General features: G+C 50.0%; 1 protein-coding gene across 1 annotated transcript in view; it reads right to left on the reverse strand.

The window, feature by feature from the left end:
- The window catches only part of TBC1D19 (TBC1 domain family member 19), a 1,311,239-nt gene that overhangs the window by 668,287 nt on the left and 620,070 nt on the right, over positions 1 to 22,882 (reverse strand). Inside the window, exon 10 of the mRNA XM_085643323.1 lies at positions 9,965 to 10,003. Within this exon, the coding sequence (XP_085499449.1) occupies positions 9,965 to 10,003 (39 nt within the window). The remainder of the gene's footprint in view (positions 1 to 9,964; positions 10,004 to 22,882) is intronic.

Raw genomic sequence — 22,882 nt, forward strand, 5'->3', positions numbered from 1 at the left:
TTAGTGGTTTTCAGTTAATCAATTCAATTGAGATTATCTGGTAAAACAATAGCAAGCTGGAATCCCACACGCTGCACACCAATGTGAGAAGGTGGCCTGATATATGCTGTCCACTAGTTCTAGTGGGCACCTTGTATCAGTCCAAACAACCCCTTATGGTGAATGGTTAAAGACAACCTTTATTGAAAGCTATCCTAGTGGTAGCTATGGAGAGCAGCCTTCAGGCTAAGTCTTGAAGGAATGTAAAGCAGCTTGTTTTACCAGTCTATAATCTCTTGAATGATCAAATGAAAGGACAACCACACCAGGTATATATTCAAAATATATGTATTTAGGATAAAACACACCCCTCTAGTCTCTTTAAGAGACTGGAGTTCGAAATACTTTGTTTACAAGCTAGCAATTATCAGTAATAGCACAAATACACGTTTGGACCCTAGGGGCGTACCAAACCATATACCAAAAAAGTGGTATAAGAACCACGACTGGAATTGACACAAGGCCTAGAGCCTGTAGAATCGCTGGGACTCCAAGGAACCACCCAAGGTAGTGACACAGGGGACCCACGGGGACTGTATGCAGTGTGTAAACACAACCGCGGGTTTCCGTTAGCTTCTATGGGCAATGTCGCGGTTGGAAATTTAAAGATTAGGGACACTTAGAATCGAGTCAGGTAGTGGTATCAGGGGGGGTCTTTGTAGTGCCACCTGCTTTGCCACTGGCTTGGCAGGTTACACAGGAGCGACACAACTCCTTTGTGTCTTCAGACATGTGGGGCCAGTGAAAGTGAGGGACCATTCTGTCCCAAGTCTTGTTCTGGCCTAGGTGTCCTGCTAGGGGAATATCAGGGGCTAGTGTCAATAGGAGACCCCTAAACTTCAGAGGTATAACCAACCTCCTGGATGCACTAGGCTTGGGGTCTCTACCTTCTGAGTATAGGAGTCCATCATCCCAATAAACTTTATGGGTGCCACTAGCATTTACAGCAGCCTCATCAGCAGCTTGCTGTCTGAGGGTTTCAAGAGAGGGGCAGGTTTTCTGCTCCTGGCTCAGATCAGACCTGGAAGGGCCCCCTGTCCCCAAGAACTCAACTTGGTCAGGTTCAAGCTCCTCTGGGACAGTTCCTTCTTCAGGCTCAAGATCATCTCCCTGAGGAGGCTCATCAGCATTCTGAGTCAGGTGGGAAGGCTCTGCCTTAACCCTACTGCTCCTCCTCTTGTGAGGCACCTGGTCCATTATTCCAGAATCCAGGGCCTGTCCAGTTTTAGACCCAAGGTAGTGACACAGGGGACCCACGGGGACTGTATGCAGCGTGTAAACACAACCGCGGGTTCCAGTTAGCTTCTATGGGCAATGTCGCAGTTGGAAATTTAAAGATTGGGGCACTTAGAATTGAGTCAGGACCAAACCCTTTTGGACTTAAGAAGCTCTAGGGCTAGCACCCACAGGAGCACCGGAGTACTCGAGTTACCTCACCCAGGGAAGCCGGGTGCATAGGTGTCTTTTGGTGTCGGGTCGCGTCGTCGATTGCAATGGAAGCCTGCAAAGAACTGCTGCTGCCGTGAAGAGGAGAAGTGTCCGAAGAGATCCAAGCCTGGATCTAGGATAGAAGGAACCCGAAAGCAAAGGGGACAGAGTCTGGGTCACTAGCCAGTGACCAAGGGCAGGATGGACCAATGCTCACAGATGTCGGGTGCTTCAGGTGAGTTGACTCTTCAGCCACGAGGTCCAGGAGGCGTTGATGAAGTCCACGAGCCGGATTCAAGCTGTCCCACGAAGTCTGTCGTGTGCTGCGGTGTCGGCGACCCAACAAGTCTTGGCAACGGCAAGTCACTTGAATTCAAAGAAAGGCCTGCGGTGCAGACCAGCAAGGTCTGAGGGACTCACCCAGCGAGGGTAAGTCAGGGCACGTCTGGAGCAACCAGGTAAGCCCAATTAGAAAAGGAGTTGCCTTCGTGGGGACCTGCTAGCCAACGGGCTAGTGATTGTGAAGGAGCCTCGAGTGGTCGCACTTGAAGCTGGCCCACGGGTCATTCATGGAGTGGAGGCCAACAATCTTCGGTGCAGGAGGTGCTCAAGGCTGGGGCTACTCAGAGCCCAAAGCACAACTTCGAGGAGGTCCAGAAAGATAGTGTTGCTGCAAAAGTTCACGGTGTCCAGGGGTCACGGTTCCACGTCACCCACGATAGCCACGGGCCTCAGCTTTGCTGTGCACTCAGGATAGCCTCGGGGAAGTCTGGAAATCCACCTCTGGTGATGCAAAGACTTCGGCGTCCGGCGTGAGCTTCAGCGATGCAGACCGGTCAGTTGCTTCTTTGGTGCCTGCCAAGCAGGGGAGTCACTCCTTGACCCCAAGGGAGATTTCTTCTGTCTTCTAGTCGTGATAGAAAGTCGAAGGTCCAGGATATATGTAGCAGAGTTTCATCCAGGGTAATCTAAAGTCCTAGGAACTGGATTCCTATACTTATACTAAGTTTAGGGGATGGACTAACTCTAAGGCCCCACCTATGGGTGGGTCTGGAAAGAGGGGTGGTTACACCCATGTCCTTTGTCCCGTTTCGCGCCAGAGCAGGGGCAGGTAGCCCCTGCAACCGGTTTGAACTGGACTATGCACAGGGACACCAAGTGTGCCCCCAGTGCAGGACTTCAAAGCACCAGAGAGTGCTCCCGCCCAGCCTCAATACACATCTGCCTGTCTGGGGAGGTGGTTACACCTCCCTTCGACAGGAAACCTATTGCCCAGGCCTCCCCTGCCGGAGTTTCGGTCAGCAGCAGGAGGCCAGACCCTTGTCTGTGGAAGAGGCATCCATTTTGTGATGCCAGGGCTCAGGAAAGTCCTACCCGGTTTGACCAGTGTGAACATGTCTTTCCCTCTAGAAGGGTGGAATGCTACCCCCGCCACCAGAACTGGCGGGGGGGGGGGCATTCCAAAGCGTTTGATACCAAACACGACATGTTTTGATGCAGCCATTCCAAAGTTAGCATTTACCGAGAGGTTATAATGCACTTAAGAGGACATGGTATGGCTGTATCACAGAACAAAAAGAACTATTGATGGACAGAATGCAGAACAATGTCATACATTCACCCCAGTACAGAAATCTGGGCCTAAATCCATCGTTTTTTTGCTCACCATGCCATTCCAGTTTGGACCCAGCCATATGCAAATCAGTCTTGACCCTGTGCCCAATTTGAACAGTGCAGCCCGAACTGCCAGGCCAGGTCCTCCCTGGACTGGAAACAAGCATCCTAGGACTGGTTTTGGAGCTTCACCCCTCTTCTGCCAGAATAGCTTGATTCCAGTAGCATGGAGAGCACGGGTCTCACGTCTGAGCATACCCATCCCACTCGGGGTGACAAATGCAAAAAGAACTATTGATGGACAGAATGAAGAACAATGTCATACATTCACCCCAGTACAGAGATCTGGGCCTAAATCCATAGTTTTTTTGCTCACCTTGCCATTCCAGTTTGGACCCAGCCATATGCAAATCAGTCTTGACCCTGTGCCCAATGGGAACAGTCCAGCCCGAACTGCCAGGCCAGGTCCTCCCTGGACTGGAAACAAGGTATGCTCAGACGTGAGTCCTGGGCTCACTGTGCCACTAGAATCAAGCTATCATGGCTGAAGAGGGGTGAAACCCCGAAACCGGTCCTAGGATGCTTGTTTCCGATCCAGGGAGGACATGGCTTGGCAGTTCGGGCTGTACTGTTCCCATGAGGCACAGGGTCAAGACTGATTTGCATATAGCCAGGTCTAAACTGGGGTGGCATGGTGAGCAAAAGAATGATGGATTTAACCCAGATCTCTTGAATGGGGGTGAATGTTTTGATTTGTTCTGCATTCCGTCCATCAATTGTGTCTTTTGCTGTATCACAGAACAGCCATAAGGAAGTATTTCCGAAAGCTGCAGAGGGGCTCAGCTCATGCTTGGGCACCCTCTCACACAAAACCAAGCACTCTGCCTTCAGGATTGTCAAGGCCTGCCATAGGCGTGACTTATAGGTTTATATGTGTCAGTATATATATGTGGATATAGGTAGCCTATACCACTGTAAGGGGTGCAAGCACACCCTTACCGAGGCTGCAGTAGCAGACCTGTGGTGCCATTTTGGAGTGCTTCCCAGGGGTGGCATAATACATGCTGCAGCCCCTGGTAGGCCTCTGAGGTACCTATGCCCTAGGTACATAGTATACCATATACTAGGGGCTTATAAGGCACTCCAGAATCCAATTAGATATGTACCTAATGTATATGCAAACCATTTTAGAGAGGAAGCAGCAAGGCTGTGGTCCTGATTAGCAGGGCCACAGCCAGACTAAGGTCGAAAAACAGTGAAACACAGCAAAAAGTGGGGGTACCCATGTGAAGCAGATCCTACTCTCCTACAGGGCCTGACCTCTTCCTTTTTTATTTACATAAGCTAAGATCTTATTACCATACCCAACTATAATGTAATGCACTTACCTGCAATGTAAAGGCCCACAAAGCTAAACATACCTGCGATGTATATATTTCTGATGTACCTACCTGAGATGTAACGTCCCTTGAAGTACAGACAGAGAGGTAATGGAGACACACCATTCTGACTCTTGACTTTCCAGATTCCAGAAGCAAGAAAATGGAGTCTACTCCCAAACTTCCCATTGTCCCTGTTGGAGATGAGCAAGCCTCTGAAACTACCCTTGGGAGCAGCGGGGTACAATGCCTGCTGCTTTGTTTGCTTGGTTGTTGGGGTAGATCCAAGTGTTTACTATCGGCATAACTTGATCATGGACCAAACCATGTGGCCGAATACCATTGTGCAGGTTGCAAGCAGTGTGCAGTGAGGGTTTGTTTTCTGCAGTGGGATGCTCAAGGCTGTGCACCATTGGTCATTACAGTACTGCGGTGCTGGTGCTCATAACACAGTACTGAATGATCAGATTAGCTGCCCACAACACTGAAGTAAATGTGGTGGCTGCCTTTAATGGACATTAGGACTAGGTCTCAGAGTCCTGAACAAAAGTGAAAGGCCACGTACAGGGTGCAGGATGGGCACCAGGGGCATGTGAGTGGGTGCTAAAGGAGCCCTCCCTTAAGTGAAACAAACAACAAGTACTAGCATACTCCCCAATTTTTATTTTCAACTTTACAAGGGGCTGATCATGGACCAAACCATGTGGCCAACTACCATTGTGCAGGTCGTAAGCAGTGTGCAGTGTGGGTTCGTTTTCTGCAGTGGGTTGCTCAAGGCTGTGCACACCAGGGTTTTGGGCATTCGTGGAGTTTAAGTGACTGCCACGGTTTGGGCAAAAGACCTGGCCACTGGCCAGAAACTGAGGCCAACCCTACCACACAGAGCCAACGGCTATGTGCAGCGAGGGTTGGGAGCTCATGGACCCAAGGCCCATTAATGCTGCTGTGCATGGTCAAAGGCTCAAGGGGGCTGGGTGCAGTCCCTGTAATCAACCTCCACTATTCAAAGACACAGGTGTTGGGTGTTTCTGTGGTGGCTGGGCGATCCTGGTGGGTTGGGCACATGTCCTGGCCACCCTGCAATGGGTTGGATGCAGGGCCTGACCTCTTCCGTTTTTATTTACGTAAGCTAAGATCTTATTACCATACCTAACTATAACATAATGCACTTACCTGCAATGTAAAGGCCCACAAAGCTAAACATACCTGCGATGTATATATTTCTGATGTACCTACCTGAGATGTAACGTCCCTTGAAGTACAGACAGAGAGGTAATGGAGACACACCATTCTGACTCTTGACTTTCCAGATTCCAGAAGCAAGAAAATGGAGTCTACTCCCAAACTTCCCATTGTCCCTGTTGGAGATGAGCAAGCCTCTGAAATTACCCCTGGGACCAACGGGGTACAATGCCTGCTGCTTTGTTTGCTTGATTGTTGTGGTAGATCCAAGTGTTTACTATCTGCATAACTTGATAGATGACAGTTTTAAGGAGGCGAGAGAAGTCACAGAATGCCGTGGATGGTCCTGTAAGCATGAAACTAGTTTACCCCCATCCTGGAATCCAGTTGTGTACAGGGTGGTGAAATACTTGCATCTAAAAATGTGTGCCAGATTTGAGGAATCACAGAACATAAGCTACTTATTTCCTAAAAAGGTATCCAGTTCCAACGTGCAGTAGAATATTACTACTGTGAAATCTTGCAAATTCCTGACTTACATTAGATGACCAGGGTGAAGATTGAAAATTGATTAAATAAAAATCCTTCCTCACCTGCTTGTTCTATCATAATTCCTTGTCTGTCACTTTTCAATTCTATGGAATGCAGAAATGAATGATCCTGAAAGCTACATCAGAGGCTACCCATTAATAAGGGGGCAAAATTTGTAAAAGCAGCAAACAGAGAACCAATTGAAAAAAGCCATGTGCCTCATGGCACAATTCTGCATTGAGCATTGTGTATTGAAGGAAACCTTTGACCGGCTACAACTCTCAGTAGCTGAAGCCTTGGGATCCATCCTGCAACGTGAAGTTTTTTCCTTAACATGGTTTAGTCCAGACTTGACTTTTTTCACTTGGCCTATTCCATTATCTCAAGCTGGCTGCTTGGACTGAACAATGAAATCTGCAAAGGAACAATTAGTGGCTCATTATGATTGCTGTAGTATTCTGGGCAGTAGTACAAGAGCCAAATGTGTACCACTGGTGCAACAATTCCTCTTCATTTTGATGTTCTCTGCTTGTAATAACGCATAATTCGTGGTATCTGAGATTTAGAACCCAATAATGTGTTTTTCCTCTTTACCAGCAGTATTATGTTCATGTTTCACTAGTTTTTATTATTATGGAATGTTAAGGGGAAAGGAATTATGTGCATAAACATAAACTTCTGATTCGCAGCAAACTCATATTTGTGCCCAAATTGGGGTTTTCACCAGAGTTGTAATGAGTTCCATAAGGAAACAGTCTTTACAACATGGTCATTCCCACACAATACCATTACCACGCATCCCCAACAACTCATTAGTCTTTACCACACATATCTTTACTACACAAAAGTTTACCAGGCAGGCACTTTTACAGGCACGTCTATGTTAGTTTGTAGTCCATATTAAAGATTGCTTCGGCTAACATTAATTGGATTAAGTTAAATCTGTTTTCCCATTCTTTTATTTTGATTATTTTTCCTCAAATTCTTAGTGGCTAACAAGTTATAAATGTACCTTTACACTTAGAACAATGGATTGGAACATATGTCTTGCTCTTTTAACTGTTATTAGTTTTTTCCTTTTCCTTCTCCCAACGTATTCAGGAGGTAGTGCGAAATTTTGAACATGCGCCCAATAGGCAAGCCAATGATGATTTTAAGGTGTCCTTTCATTGTCTAAGGAGGGTACCTCAGACTGGTTGTTGGAGGAGGTTAGCCATACCATTTATTAAAATATTTTGCCATACTTTAGGACACATGCTTTGCACACAATTAAACATTCTATATTTTTTTAATTCTTACTCTCTCACCTTGCACATCTTCATACCCACTCTGTTCACCCTAATAGACATTCTGCTCGCACTCATATGAACAGTCTCAGACACACTTTAAATTACCAGAGTCATGCGTTTAACGCAGCCGGCCAGGCTCTGCACACCTTCAGCTATTTTATACACAGAATCAGCCATTCTGCAGCTATCGTCTGTGCATCTTCTGGCATGCTCCAAACATCCTCTGTATACTCTACATAAACATAGCTAAGCTTAGCACACACTCAAACATGCCCTATTGCTCATACTATAACTGTTGTGACACTGCACCCCCCCACTTCAAACACACATACACAAAATACACACACACACACACACACACACAAAGACATTGACTCCATGCCCATAGCCACTTCCTACATGCCAGTAGCCAGGCTCAGAAGACCATTAGTTAGGCTTGGTGGGCTCTCGTGCTCTGCACTGCACCAGTAAAACTTCAATGACACTCATAAACACTCTGCCCTCGCCCACGCCGGGATATGTGCACTCTTACCCATGGTCTGTACATCCTCTGAATGCAATCAGACCTCCCAGAAAAGCCTTAGCCATGCACTACACATCCTCAATAACTGCGCAACCTCAACTAGTCTTCATCTGTTCCCAATTCAGCTCAGGAAATCCCAAGTCATGAGTTGAAAACTTACGACTGCACCGCGAAGCGATAAAAGAAACACTTCAAGGACTGTTGAGTAGCACAGATGCACACTCTACTAAAAGGGAAATGCAAGAAGACTGATTAGCTACCTGCAGGGACAGAGAAGGGATCCCAACCTGTTTGGATGATCTTATAGAAGCATGTTCCCTGGTGTATGCACTAAAAAGACAGAGACTAAATCCTAACAAGATACTAATTTGCACTTCAATTGGTTCTTACATACAATAAAAGCCAATCTGTGCTTCCAAAAAATAAAAAGCTGTTTAATGGTATCTGCATTTAAAAATGTTGTTCTCTCCAGTATCTCGTAGAAGCTGACTGGGGTCATCAAAAGGAGCAGTAGTCCTTAAAGAACAATGCAAAGCAGTTACTTTACAAATTCAAAGTATAGAAATGTTCCTGCTTTTCTCGTCCTCTACTTTTTCAAACTCAACAGCCGAGTTTTCTTGATAACACCTGAAGTAGACCTCAGCTGAGAGGATACAAGCAGGGTCAAAGGAGGGGTAATCTTTGGCTATGCCAACGGGGGCAGAGGCTAGAGTATGTCTGGAAAGGTTTCCAGTTTGCTGCTGACTAAAAATACCAAAGGGAGAACAAACAGGTTCTCAGAGAGCTCCTTGAAGAACAGACTATTAGCAAACCCAAGCACATGAAGCCTCTGGTTTGCCTGAAGAAAACTGCTTGGTAGAACAAGTGAAGTTCAGCAAGGTGTAACGTTCGAGTTAAAAGTTTAAATATCAAACTGACCACTCTTGGGAACAGATCGAGAAGTCTCAGTCTTCCTCTTCCAAGACCGCCATGTGTGGGGTAAACATAACACTGTCACTGTGTAAACAGATCCTTCTAGTAAATTATGGTTGGCTATAAATAAATCCAAGTTGCAAACTGATCAACATCTTCAGTGCAAAGATGCACCCATAGCTAAACCTCAAAGTCTAAACAACACAGCAATTAATGCTGCTGTTTACTGAGACTTAAGGTTTTCGGGGGGATGCGTTATATTGCAACACCTTGCAGCTAAAGAAAAGGGAAAAGGGCTAACCATGATTTTGCCCACAAACAATAGAGCTAAGTTCCCTTTCCACACAATCCCATTCCACCAACCAGCCTACCATGAATCAACAAAGGTGGAACACCAATATGAAGTATGCCACTGGGGACGGGGTGAGGGTTACCATCCTTTTTAACAAACTTGATAGAGGTTAGTAAACACACACTGACAGAACAGATGGATAACCAGCTTCTTTAGCCCAGAATAGGAGTGGGCCATATCACACTTCTACAGAGGATCATGGGTATTTTTATGCCTGGTACATTCCAGAGAGGCGAGTATAGCAGACCTGCTTAATAATTAGGTTTTTTCCCTACATGTGGATATCTTGTCAGAATAATTACTAAATATGGAAACGAGTTCAAAGAGCACCAACTGCAAGTTAGTTGTATGTGTAAATTGTAATCATCTAGTTCAAACCCTATGTTTTACGATATACCTAAAACTACTGATAAATAAGGGATGTAAGTCCTCCTCAATAGGAGAGTAGAGATATTGGTATCTTGAGCTTACTAGTAACAAATCTTTTTGACCACAATAGAAAATATAATTCAAACTTTTGATGCAGCTTAACTGTTATTGTACAACGTCTATCTGACTGATATAGGGAATTGTTCTTAAACATGGACAGAATACAATAGCAGAACTTTACATTTAAACAGAAGGTGAATTAATGTATTGCATGTCTCAGTGCTATAACCAACTGTTTAGGACAAAATGTTTGAAAGTAGTCGCTTCACTATAAAACAATACTCACCTTTTTTTCCAATGCGCACATGTTCATTTTCAAAAAGCTCTGAAAATATAGAAAAAACAAATCAGAAAGACCATGTCCTACTGAAGAAAGCACAGAATGCCTTATCCATATCTGTAATACACTGGATCAAACACTTGTATTTTACAACAAACATTGGCAAAACTAATAGGTCTTGTCTATGTGAGATTTATTGGCTTTGCTAATGTTTGTTAGCCATGTTGCAAATGGCTGAAAGTAGTGTAAAAAGCTGTGCGACACAGCCAGTGTTGTCTGCGTTATAGCGATTTTTTATTTTCAGTTATGCTGCACTGAAGCTAGTACTGCTGTATAATATGGCTAAAAAAAATCAACAGAGCTCATATATCTCGCATGCGAGACCTATTGGCTTTGCCAAAGCTTGGTATGAAATGTCATCTGGTAGGTTATAAGTATTTATAGATAGTTTAAAATGGCTGAAGTGCTACTGTTATAGAAGAGAATGCCTTTGCCAAGGTGTTAGTGTTTCTAGATCCAGAAGCATTTTAAGACCATTAAAAAGTGTGAACATGTGCTATATAAAGGCCCTGAATGTAACATAAGTTGTAGGTGGACAGAAAAGTGCAATGGGTTACAGGTTGTATTACAGTGATGCTTTAGGCTATGTATTACTTTAGGTGAAATAGTTACAAAAGAACCCAAAAAGTACTCCTGACTGCTTATGTGCTAGTAAAATATAGCAACAATTGGTGTTTATTGAATTTCCTAGACCTGCCCCCTGAGCCACTGCACATGCTGCACCATTCAAATCATGACCCTAGTGCCTGCAAAAGAACTGCACTTGTGACTGCTTGCTTAGTTATAAAATATAGCAATAATCGGTGTCTAGTGGGTTTCCAAGAGCTTTTGGCCCCTGTGCCACCACACCTCTGCTCCATTCAAATAACGACCCTAGTAGCTGCAAGGTACCTGTACGTGTGACTGCTTGTTTAGTAGTAACATATAGCAATATTTGGTGTTCAGTGGATTTACGTGAGCTTTTTGCCCCTGTGCCACTGCACCTACTGCACCATTCAAATCATGACCCTAGTGCATGCAAGGGTTGTGACTGATTATTAAGTAGTAAAATTTAGCAACAATTGGTGTTCAGTGGGTTCCCAAGAGCTTTCGGCCTCTATGCCACTGTACCTGCTGCACCATTCAAATCATGACCCTAGTGGCTGCAAGGTAATTGCACTTGTGACTGCTTGTTTAATAGTAACATATAGCAATAATCGGTGTTTAGTGGATTTCCTGGAGCTTTTTGCCCCTGTGACACTGCACCTTCTGCACCAATCGAATCATGACCCTAGTGCCTGCAAGGTCAAATGAGTAAATCGTTTATATCCAGTAATGTATGTGTTCCAAAAAGACAGTTGCAGACTGAATTCATAATTATTGTGTAGCTAAACATAAACACAAAAGGTTTTTTTGCAAATGTTTTGTGCAGATGAAGAACAAGATACCTTTTGAGATGGCTGTCTTAAATATATTTTTTAAAAGGATACAAGCAGGCTTTACGGGGAAAGTCGACTGCATTTCTCTTTCCGATAAATGCTGTCACTGTGAAGTCAGTTAAAAGTAAAATAAGCACTAGGATCCCAGAAAAACACAGATTGATATTTTACCTCAGTCTTTGAATGTCCAGCAAATGTGGCAGGATAAGAATAAGATTTAAAGGCCTATTTATTACAGAAAATGACTTCATTGAAGAATACTGTAAAAACAGCTTTAAAATGGGGAGGTACGAACTCAAGCTGCACAGCCTAAAGCAAATAAAGCCAGCAAATCGAAAGCCAGAAAATGTGAGTTAAAAAGCACAAGCCATAGGAGGAATGCATTCCCAGGTCTACTTTCTGAAAGTCCCCAAGATGTCATTCCCATACCAGACAGCTGTGCTGTCCGGTTGGGGGCGACCTAAAAATCGCCCCCTATGCATCAGGACATTATACTCCTCTCTTTGAGAAACCCAGTTGTAACATAAATAAAAGGCTATTATGTCTTACCTTAAACTACCCTTGGACTCTCTAGCCCTGGATTTGATAGTACAAAAACAACGATAATGCGGCTTTAGTGGGGCATTCACTGTAATGGATGTCACTGTCTGCTGGGTAAATTGACAGTGTCTTTTTCTATCATTCATATGGGCACATATCTGCGTGTTTGTGTGCCAAGTAGGTTTATAGGATGGTGGTTGAGAATCTATTATCAGATGCATGTCCGTCTGTGTGCTCAAAGTAACGGCCTTAGTGCACAGACCAGGATGTTTTTGACTTTAGTAACAAACAAGATTTTGTATAACAATAAAAAAACAGAAGCCAAGCGGGCTATGATGGCGGTCGCACCTTAAGTGTGCTCTTGGACCCCTCCGCTATCTGCCCATAATCTGCCCGTCTTGGTCGCCATCCAGCCCTGAAACTCGGCGACCCCACTCTTGTCACATACCTGAGAGTGGTCCTGCCTGATGGGAATTCGGGTACAGGCGCTTTCTGGTGATCGCCTGGCGGTCTGGTCGGTGCTTGGTTTAAAATGGTGGCTGCTCCAACTCGTTGCTAGCTGCCTGTCACCGGGGATTGAGTTGCCTGGGCTCTGACTACGTCTGTTGACCCGGCCTGAGAGGTCCTTGGGGAGCAACCGACCTCGGTGGTTGGAGGCCGCTTGCATCGTCCTTTTCCGTCCTGGCTTTTGCTCCCGCGTGGGCTCTGACTGCCTGTGCTCCCTTGCGGGCTATGGCTGCTTGTGCTCCCGTGCGGGCTCTGGTTGCCTCTGACCCCCTGCTGCTGTGATCGGTGCTGCGGGCTCGAGGCTGACTTTCGACCTCCGCCCACGGCTGGGACTTCGTAGCTTCCCTGCGGCGCTGCCACCATTTCGGCCGTCACCTTGGACGGCGGGAGCCTGATTCCGGTGCTGAGGTGCGGCGGTCCTTGAGTCCTGGAGGTTAGGCTGTAGCCTTGATGTTGTTTGCCCCCCTGCCCCCCTTTTTTACCTGGCGGAGGTCCACTTCGACTGGGGTGGCGGTCCGCTGCAACTGACGTGCCTGTTACACTCCGGCTCCCCTGCGGCACTGCCACGGTACCGGCTGCCACATCGGGCGGCGGGGGCTGGTGGCAGTGAGAGGACCGGGGGCGCGGAGTGGCTGCCTTGAGGAGGCGCGGGCCTGGCCCTTGGCGGACTTTCAGAGTGGTGAGTCCTGGCGGCGGAGGGGGGTCCTGGGACTGTGGTGAGTGTCCCCCCTGCACCTGGCCTGCTCGTGTGCTTTGGGCATTGGGAGGTGCTGCAGGTGGTTTGGCCTGTCGCTCCACTCGCCTTGTCTGCTGCGAGTCCGTCCTCCTGGGCCCTGGTACTCTGCATATTGACATGTTGGAACTGCGCCACTGCTGTCTGGCTGAGACCTGGTGAGGGGGTGCCGCCTATATCTGCTGCTGGACTCCTAGGGCGGGCCCTCCGCCGCCCTTGTTCCCCGGTTGGCCCTGTCTTCCTGGAGCTGTCCTTGGGCATGTGGTATTCTGGACTCCCCTAGCCGGCTCTCCGACGCCCTTGTTCCCCCGTTAGCCCTGTCTTCCTGGAGCTGCTGGACTTCTAGAGCGGGCCCTCCGCCGCCCTTGTTCCCTGGTTGGCCCTGTCTTCCTGGAGCTGTCCTTGGGCCTGTGGTATTCTGGACTCCCCTTGCCGGCTCTCTGCCGCCCTTGTTCCCCGGTTGGCTCTGTCTTCCTGGAGCTGCTGGACATCTAGAGTGGGCCCTCCGCTGCCCTTGTTCCCTGGTTGGCCCTGTCGTCCTGGGGCTGTCCTTGGGCCTGTGGTATTCTGGTCTCCCCTTGACGGCCTGCCCCTCGATTGTCACTGCCCCATCTCTGAGGGGCTGCGGAACTGACGAGGCAGGTGTTCGACCGTACGCATCGAACGGTAGATGGCCCTGTAGGCTGGCCCCCTTTGGCGCCTCTTGATTTGTCTGGGGGCACCTGCTGTCGATCGTTCTGCTCAAAGGCCCTGGTTGCTGGATTTGGGAGGGTACTCCACTGTGCTGCCTCCTGCTGTGACTGTGACCCAGTGGGGATCCGTTTGCCTGCACCTACCACGCGGAGTAGGGACTAACTGGGCATTCCGTCTGCCACCCCACTGTCTTGCTTTGCCCTGAGGGAGCCTGTCGCGGTCCGGCTCCCAGACGCGGAGACCTCGCATCGGCTCTGGGACCTCCTTGGGGGTGGCCGAGCTGACCCACACTTAGACCACGTGTCCTTTGACCTTGGTTGGTGGCCCCTGCCACGGAGACTCGCTAACGGATTGGTAGGGTTCTGACATCATTGAATGACGACCATGGGTCGTGACAGGACGGCCAAGACCCCGGCCACTCAGACCAAAATGGATCGCTTTACCACCACGGATGCCGGGGCGGTCGGGGGTACCGTAGACAGAGAGGCCCCACTGGCTGCAGACTTGACAACCATTCTTCAGGCAATGCATGCTTCGCAGTCCTCTGTGGAGGGCAAGATTGCCGAGGTCCGGGTGGACATCACCCTCATTCTGCAAGACCTGAGGAATGCGGTGGCCCGGATCACGGAGACAGAGTTGCTTATCTCCATGGTTGAGGATGATGTCCAGCAGCTTAAGGAGCAAGTCACCCGGCTTCAGTCTCACACCCGAGAGCTTCATCGGAGGGTGGAAGATGCGGAAAATAGGTCCCGCCGCAACAATCTCCGCCTGGTGGGGTTTCCGGAGGGGGTGGAGCAGGGTCGCCCAGCAGACTTCAAATACAAGTGGCTTCGCTCGTGGATCACCGAGGGCTCCCTCTCCCCGTGGTTCGCGATTGAGCGAGCATACCGCTCCCTTGCTCCTAGACCGCTTCTGGGAGCAGCCCCCAGGCCCATCATCATGCAAATTCTTAATTTCAAGGATCGCGATTCCATCTTGAACGAGGCCCGCAAGCAGCAGAGTCTTCATTACGAAAATCATACCATCATGGTTTTCCCTGATTAAACTCGGGAGGTCCAGGGTCAGCGCCGCTCGTTTGGGGAAGTTAAGCAAAAACTGCATGCCCTTAACATACAGTACAGGCTCCTTTTTCCGGCACGCCTGCGAGTGGTAATCTCCAAGACCCTATTCTTTGACACCCCTGTGGAGTCTTGGACTTGGGCCACGGAGGAACGTCCCCTGCGGGCCGAGGACAGACATCCATCATCTGGAGGAGTGCCTGGTGGGTCTGGCATCCAGGGGGTTCCTGGCCCCCGGCCCCAAGGCAACCGCTCGCGACGGCGCCGTGGCCAGAGGTGGGCCCGCTCAGACTTTCTGCTGGGTTCCTCTCGGCAGCCGGCCCCACTTCCTGGAGAACCTTCGAGTGTGCAGCGGTCTGGCTCCTCGGGCCGCCTGGACCCTGGGAATACCTCGCCCCGGCCTTCACTGCTGGATCTCCCCGACACTGACCTGTTGCGCAGCCCGACGCTCATCATGGATCCCGCTTGAGCCTGTCTCTGCCTGCCGAGCTTGGCTCCGCGGCCGGAGATGGCGGCTCATCTCATCACTACTCTGTTGGACTTGGCCCTTTTTGCAGGGTCATCCCTAAACTTTTTGCCTTCCTCCAGTATTTTTTCTGACCTGTTGTTGGCTGTTTTATGACTCTGGGCACCTTACCACTGCTGATCAGTGCTAAGGTGCATATGCTCTCCCTATGGTAAAATGTATACATTGATTGCTATTCATGATTGGTTTATTGGATTTACTGTCAGTCCCCAGTAAAGTGCACCAGGAGTGCCAGGGCTTGTGAATGCCAATGCTGCTAGTGGGCCTGCAGCGCTGGTTGCGCCACCCACAGAAGCGGCCTTGTAAAAAGTGTCTAGGGTCTGCCACTGCAGACCCTGCGTGCAGTCTCGTACTGTCGCACTGACTGCAAAAGTGCCCCCACTTGCCAGTCCCTAAACCTTCCCTTAACTACATATTAGCCACCCCTCTGGTAGGCCCAAGGGCAGGGTGCATTGTAGGCATAAGGTAGGACATGCCCTGATGTGTGTGGCATGTCCTAGTAATGAATTACATCCATTTTCGTTTTTCACTATTGAAGGCTACCTGCTCTCCATAGGCCAGAATGGGCTGCTGGAGTCACTACACGCTGTGACCCCAGTGGACTCATAGAGCATGGTAGAATGTCAAGTTTAGTATGCCTGAACTCAGAATAATAAAACACTTCTTGTAGTCAAGTTTATTTTAATATCCTGGGTTTGTAAATACTACTTTTAGAAAGTTAGTATTTACTGACCTGGCCATTTCAGTCCGCCTCTGCTGTGTGTGTGTGTTCTGCCTAGCAACAGTAAGGAGCAGGGTTGGGGAATCCCCAGAGACAGGCTGGCTGCCAGGTGGTGGGTAGAGAGATTACTAACCCTGGGCGTAGTTCGCGAAGTAGCACTTTGCGAAGTTACGCAAAGTGCACTTCGCACTACGCGAGCTACGCGTAGCACTTTGCGAACTGCGTAGTACCCTGTTCGCACTGTGCAAGATGTCGTTTTCAATGATTGCACAGTGCGGACAAGCAACCGGCACTGTACAATCATTGAAAATGGCATCTTGCACAGTGCGAGCTGTAGTTTTCTGCTGCTCGAGTAGATTTTTACTCAAACAGCAGCTTTCTCAACGCGGACTGGTAGTTTCTCATCGCGAGCGGTCGCGAGCATACGCGACCACTCGCAATGAGAAACATGACCTCCTCGCGTTGAGAATCTCACCAGGAAGTTTATTTTCCACGCTCGTGATCGCCAACTTGATGTTGCTAATCGCGAACGATGAAAAAGTCTCGCCGGGATGTCATTTTGCTTGCTCGCGGTCGCCAACTTGACGTTGAGGACCGCGAGCAAGCAAAAAATGACCGCTGCACTACGCAACACTACGCTACGTGTGTTTGCACTGTGCTACGTGCAATTCGCGTAGTGCGAAAGAAGCGCAAACTTCGCAAACTATACGAGCGTAGCGTAGTGCTTTGCCCAGGCTTAGAGATTACACCAGGATGGGTGGGAGGAGTACACCTTGACTCTTGAATAGACCTGTGCTCTGCCACCACAAAGCCGGCTCCGCTCCCTGTGGAGCGGCTGATGTCTCTGCCCTGCTGCTGGAAGGAAAGAGCAGAGTCACCATAACAAAGTGCTCCAGAACTGGACTGAGCCAGGCCCAGGCCCCCTGGCGCTAAAGAACAAAAGAATCACTGTATAAAAGTAGGAGCCTGGCTCCTAAGAAATTAGAATCCTGTTTTACCACAAAAAACCTCTGCCCGACTAGAAGGAGAAGAAGATGCTGGAAGGAATGGCCTGCTGCTTGCCTTGCTGAGAAAGGAGAGGAAAAGACTTGCTGAATAGACTTTGCTGCTTTGTGCTTGAACATTCTCCAAGGGCTTGATCTGAGCTTGCCCCATGAACTGAACCCCAGGACCAGTGGGTTCTCTGTGCCTTTGCTCGTCCTGAAACTCGAGCTGTGTTTGCATCCCGCTGGAGAAAGACTGCCCCCTCATCGCCCCTCCTAGGGCCGTGACACTCGGAAGCTCGCCTGCCTTTGACCCCGTGAGAGCCTCGCTCCCACCGGAGTCGCTCTCTGCCCCCGGGCTAGGCTACCTGCTCCTCTGCCACCGTCTGCGACTGGAGCGCGCTGAAGCGCTGTCACCCCTCCCGCCGGAATCCTTCCGACGATCGTGATCCTCGCCGGGTCATCAGCTGCACGGACCGTGCCCTGTGACCCCGCTTCGCTATCCCCGGAATACCCCAGGCCGCGCCGCCCCCGCTGTGGAGACCCCCCCGCACCGCCGTGCTGAGGGTCGTTGGCCGCGCCTGCCTGCCTGCATACACCCGCTGACTAAGGACCCAAAAGTACTCCCCGAAACACCGAGTCGCACTGACCCGTGCAGACTCCTAAAGCAACCGCAACGTTCTTCAAAGAGTTCCAGTATCAGGCTCGGGGCCAGCAACGCCTTATTTCCCCGTCAACCGGAGCCGATCGTGCCAGAGGACTGGGCTTCCTTCAACGAACTCCTAGGTGAGTGAGAGCGAGCGCTTTTCCCCGTCCTCACCCCTGGGATCTCGAGCCCTCCGACAGTTACCAGTAGCCCCCACCGCACCGCACGCCCGTCTCGCCTCCCGCTGCACCAGAGCCGCCGGGAAGAGCCGTGCACCGCGCAGGCGCGCCCACGCCCGACGCGTGAGCCGCGGTAGGGTCCGGACCAAGTCGTGTTTGGAACCCCGAAGGAACATTGCTAAAGACTAAAAAGTAACCATTTGACACTGCAACGAAGAAACCATTTGCCTATTTTAATCCTCAGGTGGCATTAAGACAACGTTATTGGTCTTGTGTTAAGTCTGCATATCGATATATTTATTTTTCTATAAAGAAGCGTATTTTCACATAACCAAGCCTGGTGTCCGTTTCTGGGGGGATTAATGTGTTTACTGTGTGCGGTTACAATTGCTTAACTAACAACGCCTGAAGAATCGCCTTGGCTGCTCACGCCACGCACCTAGAGGGTGAGCAAGGGTCATTCCAAAAGGGGTTATCCTGTGCCCTGACGTAGAGGAGAGGGTTCCTGCTTGGCACAAGGGCAGCCTTGCGCCAACCAGAGACCCCTAAGTCTAACATCTACTCCAACTCTACACGGGCTCAACTACGCACATCCTGCAAAGAGGAGGGGTCCTCCACGTTTCTCAGTCCCGAGTGTTTTAGTTTGTTTTTTTGCTAGTTTCTACTGTTAGGGCGACAGATGCTTCCGTTCCTGAAGTATAGGGTGGGGGTGTTGGGTTTGGGTGGGGGGACTGTTGCCCGGGGTTTTATTGTTTGTTTTTTGTTGTTCTTATGCCATCACTATTGCTTCATCCTGCGACATCCACACAGTGGCCGACATTGTCCTTCTATGTCTTATACCCCACGCGCTTGCACCACTACGCTCTCTGCACATGCTGGGCGCTCGAACATCACCTCAACCTCTCCATATCTGACGACCGGGCCAGTTTCACCTCCCTTCATATTGTGTCATGGAATGTTAATGGCCTCCTAGATAAGGTTAAGCAGACTGCAGTCCTGCGATATGCCCAGCGACACAATGTAGACATATTGCTGCTTCAGATCTGGTAGGCAACCGTTGGCCCTTTCTGGCGCGCTATGGTTACGGCGGGGTTTGGCACTCTGGGTTCACCCGGGGATCTCGCGGGGTGGCAGTTCTGCTGCGCCGCGCCCTCCCTTTTGTAGAGCGTAAAGTTATACATAATCTGGGAGGCTGCTTTGTTATTTTGGAGGGGAACATTGGGACCCAACCCTTGAATCTGATAGCTGTGTACTCTCCCCCTTCTCTGCTAGCTTCCACGCTCCGGCGCCTTGCTCCACTGGTAGCTGCCCTGCCCTCGGGGACCACTGTAGTGGGGGGTGACTTCAATGCGACCTTGATTCTGCTACAGCCCCTTCTGTCTCTCGAGTTTCCCACACTACACTGCTTTCAAACTGGGCCGTGACCCTGGGACTGGGAGACGCTTGGCGGCTCTGGCACCCGGCTACTCGGATGTTCACTCGTACATCGGCCGCCCTTCACACACAGGCCAGGTTAGACTATATGTTTATTCCGGCCCTGGACTGTCGATCGATCCAGGACATCGTTATCCTCCCCAGAGGCATATCGGATCACTCCCCAGTTTCTATGCGTCTAGGTAGTCTCCCAGCCTCTTCACGCCCAGTCTGGTGGCTTAACGCCTGGTTTCTCCAGGAGAAGGATTTCCGGAAGCACGTAGGGCTCGAATTGCGTCACTACTTTGCCGCTAACCAAGACTCGGTTTAGTCCCCTGGTACCTTATGGGAGGCTGCTGAGGCAACAATCTGCGGGTTTGCCAAAGGCCAACTTAAACTCCAACACACGAAACAGGAGGCCCAGCTCACGCTCCTGGAGGCCCAAGCTGCCCGGCTGGAGGCCCATCCACCTGGAGAATGAACAGAGGCTCAGGATCGGTAGCTCGCATTCCTTAGAGATGAGCTCAGACAGGCCTCCATGGAGTCCGCTAAGCTGTTGTGGAGGTCCTCCGTGGCGCGGGTGTATGGGTGGGGAGGTAAAAATGGGAAGCTTCTCCACCGCTTGGCCACTTATCCTATGGCTAACCGTATTATTCCCGAGGTGATGGATTCCCATGGGGTGACCCATCAGGCCCCCATGGCAGTGGCCCAATGTTTTGTTTCATACTATGCTTCCTTGTACTCAGTCCAACCCCCAGACCTCGCTCTCTTGGAGCTCCTCCGGAGTGAAAGATTCCCCCTCTCGCGGCTCACTGACGCTGAAGCAGAGGGCCTTGATCTCCCGATTACTCCGGCAGATATCAGTGACGGTATCTCCCGCATGGCAGCGGGTAAGGCGCCAGGGCCATATGGCCTCCCGCAGGAGTTCTATGCGTCTTACCGGGACACGCTGATCCTCCATCTCGTGGCATTATATCGAGAGGCGGCAGACCGCGGCTTCTTCCGTCCTGAAACGGATCTGGCCACCATTGTGGTGATTCCTAAGTCTCAGCCCACCTCTGCCCGCTGCTCTGATTACCGCCCTATTTCCCTTATCAACTGGGAGCTCAAAATATTTGCTTCAGTCTAGGCGCAGCGCATACGCCCTCATCTGAGCACATTGGTCCACATGGACCAATGTGGATTTTTGCCCGCCAGGGGTACAAGGCACTGCCTCAGACGACTCTACCTTGCTCTGTTGCACCGACAACAACTAACTCCCTATCTCTCATTGCTCCTCGTGGATTTCGAGAAAGCATTTCATTCTGTGGATTGGCGGTATCTGGAGGCGGTGTTGTCGGAGATGGGCTTTGGGCCCCTCTTTCGCAACCTGGTCAAGACCCTATACTGCAAGCCGCGGGCCTAGGTGATGGTTTATGGAGCCCTTTCGTGCCCCTTCCCCATTGGGAGGGGCACGAGGCAAGGTTGCCCCCCCTCGCCCCTCCTTTTCGCATTAGGGATGGAGTCCTGTGCTTCTCTCATCCGCTTGGACCCGCTCCTCACGGGGTGGCGCTGGCCTGGTCTGGCGGAGGACAAGATTGCCCTCTATGCCGACGACTTCCTGATCTTTTTGTCGGACCCAGCCCGCTCAGGGCCTCGGTGTCTCCGGGCCCTACACCTCTTTGACCGTGTCTCTGGTCTCAGATTGAATGTGGCCAAGTCAGTACTGGTCCCTCTTCATCTGTCGAGAGAGTGTTTCGATTGGCAGTCCTGGATCCCTCTCTGGCGACAGTCGTTCAAGTAATTGGGGATCTGGGTGACGCTCCTTCCTGATCTCGCCTGGTCTCTCAACGTCAGCCCTCTGGTGAAGTGGGTTCGCACTGATCTCCTTCGATGGCAGACGTTGCCTCTGAACCTTATGGGCAGGATCGCTCTCTTAAAGATGATGGTCCTGCCCAGTTTCCTTTATATGCTCCAAAACATCCCCCTCGCCTTCTCGCGGTCCTGGTTCCGTGAGATGGATGGCTTGGCCATTAAATTCCTATGGGGCGGTCAGAGGCCGAGATTGGCCTTCACTCAATGCAGGATTCCGCCCTTTGATGGGGGGTTAGGAATGACCTTCATCTCTATTATCTGGCGACCAGGCTTCTTACTGTACATGACTGGTTCAATGGCGGTTGGGCGGATCCGGCTTACTGCCTGGAACTGCATGCGTTGGGTTTCTCTGGTGGTCAAGGGATGCTCTACGGAACTGCTATCCCTCACACTTTGCCAGAAGTTACACATAGGGTGTTTCTGGCCTGGCGAGCCGCCCTGCGCCACACCCGCTGGTCGGGCAAGTTAACCCAATATACCCCCTTGTGGTGCGGAACACAGCTCAAGGAAGTTGCCACTCTCTCTTGGTTTAGAACATGGGACCTCATTGGAATTTCCCAGCTGGGGGATGTCTGGTGCGGGAGCCACATTAGCGAATTCTCAGAACTACAGACCTGGTTCTCTCTCCATGCCTCTCAGTTCTACCGCTATCTTCAGTTGCGCCATGCACTCCATATGCACATCTCAGTAGGGACCTCCTTGCCCGAATATAGCCCGCCTGAAGCACAGGTTATGACTGGTAATTTGGGTAAGGGGGGGATATCCCGCAGTTACCGTTCCCTCATGAATAACACCCCCAATTCCCTTTCCTCTCTCCGGGATAAAAGAGAGGGTTGGATTGGTCCATTAGATGATGCTGATTGGAGGGATGCACTGATGGCCCCTAAATTAGTTACAGCTTCTGCGCGGCTCCGATTGGTTCAAGTATACTATCTACACGCGGCCTATCTCACGCCATTGCGCCTTCATCGCTCTGGGCTCCGGCCTGATGTTTCCTATCCCCGCTGTCACTGCCCCCAAGCAAATTTTTATCACATGGTATGGCTCTGTCCTGATATTACACATTACTGGGAGTTAGTAACTGCTGAGCTTACTGAGGTCCTGGGCTGGGAGGTCCCGTTGAACCCGATGAACATACTCTTGGGAGTTACTGATGGTTTGGACGGGAACAGGACGGAGAAGCTTTGTCTCACCACGGCCCTGATGGTAGCTAAACGAGATATTGCAGCCCTTTGGCTAGACCCGTTAGCCCCTTCCATGACATGGTGGCACTGGGGGGTAGATTGGTGTGCAGCGCAGGAGCACCCCATGTATGCTGCCCGCGGTTGCCCTAAAAAGTTTCGAAGGGTGTGGGGTAAATGGGTCGGGGTGGTAGAAGACTGACCTTCTTGAAGTTTTCCTGTAGACATGGTTGTGGACATCGTCGCTTGGTATTCCTTTTCGGACTCCTCTATGTGGGGGGCTTCCTCCCCCCTGTTTTATCTGTCACTGTTGTGTGCTGCTCAGTGTGTGAAAAGCTGGTTATGTTTATTCTCCAAAAAAAAAAAACAGAAGGTGATTTGGGGTGTTGATTTTGATCTATGAATATATTCT

Source organism: Triturus cristatus, chromosome 2_2, assembly GCF_964204655.1.
Source record: "Triturus cristatus chromosome 2_2, aTriCri1.1, whole genome shotgun sequence".
In the NCBI taxonomy this organism is placed as follows: Eukaryota; Metazoa; Chordata; class Amphibia; order Caudata; family Salamandridae; genus Triturus; species Triturus cristatus.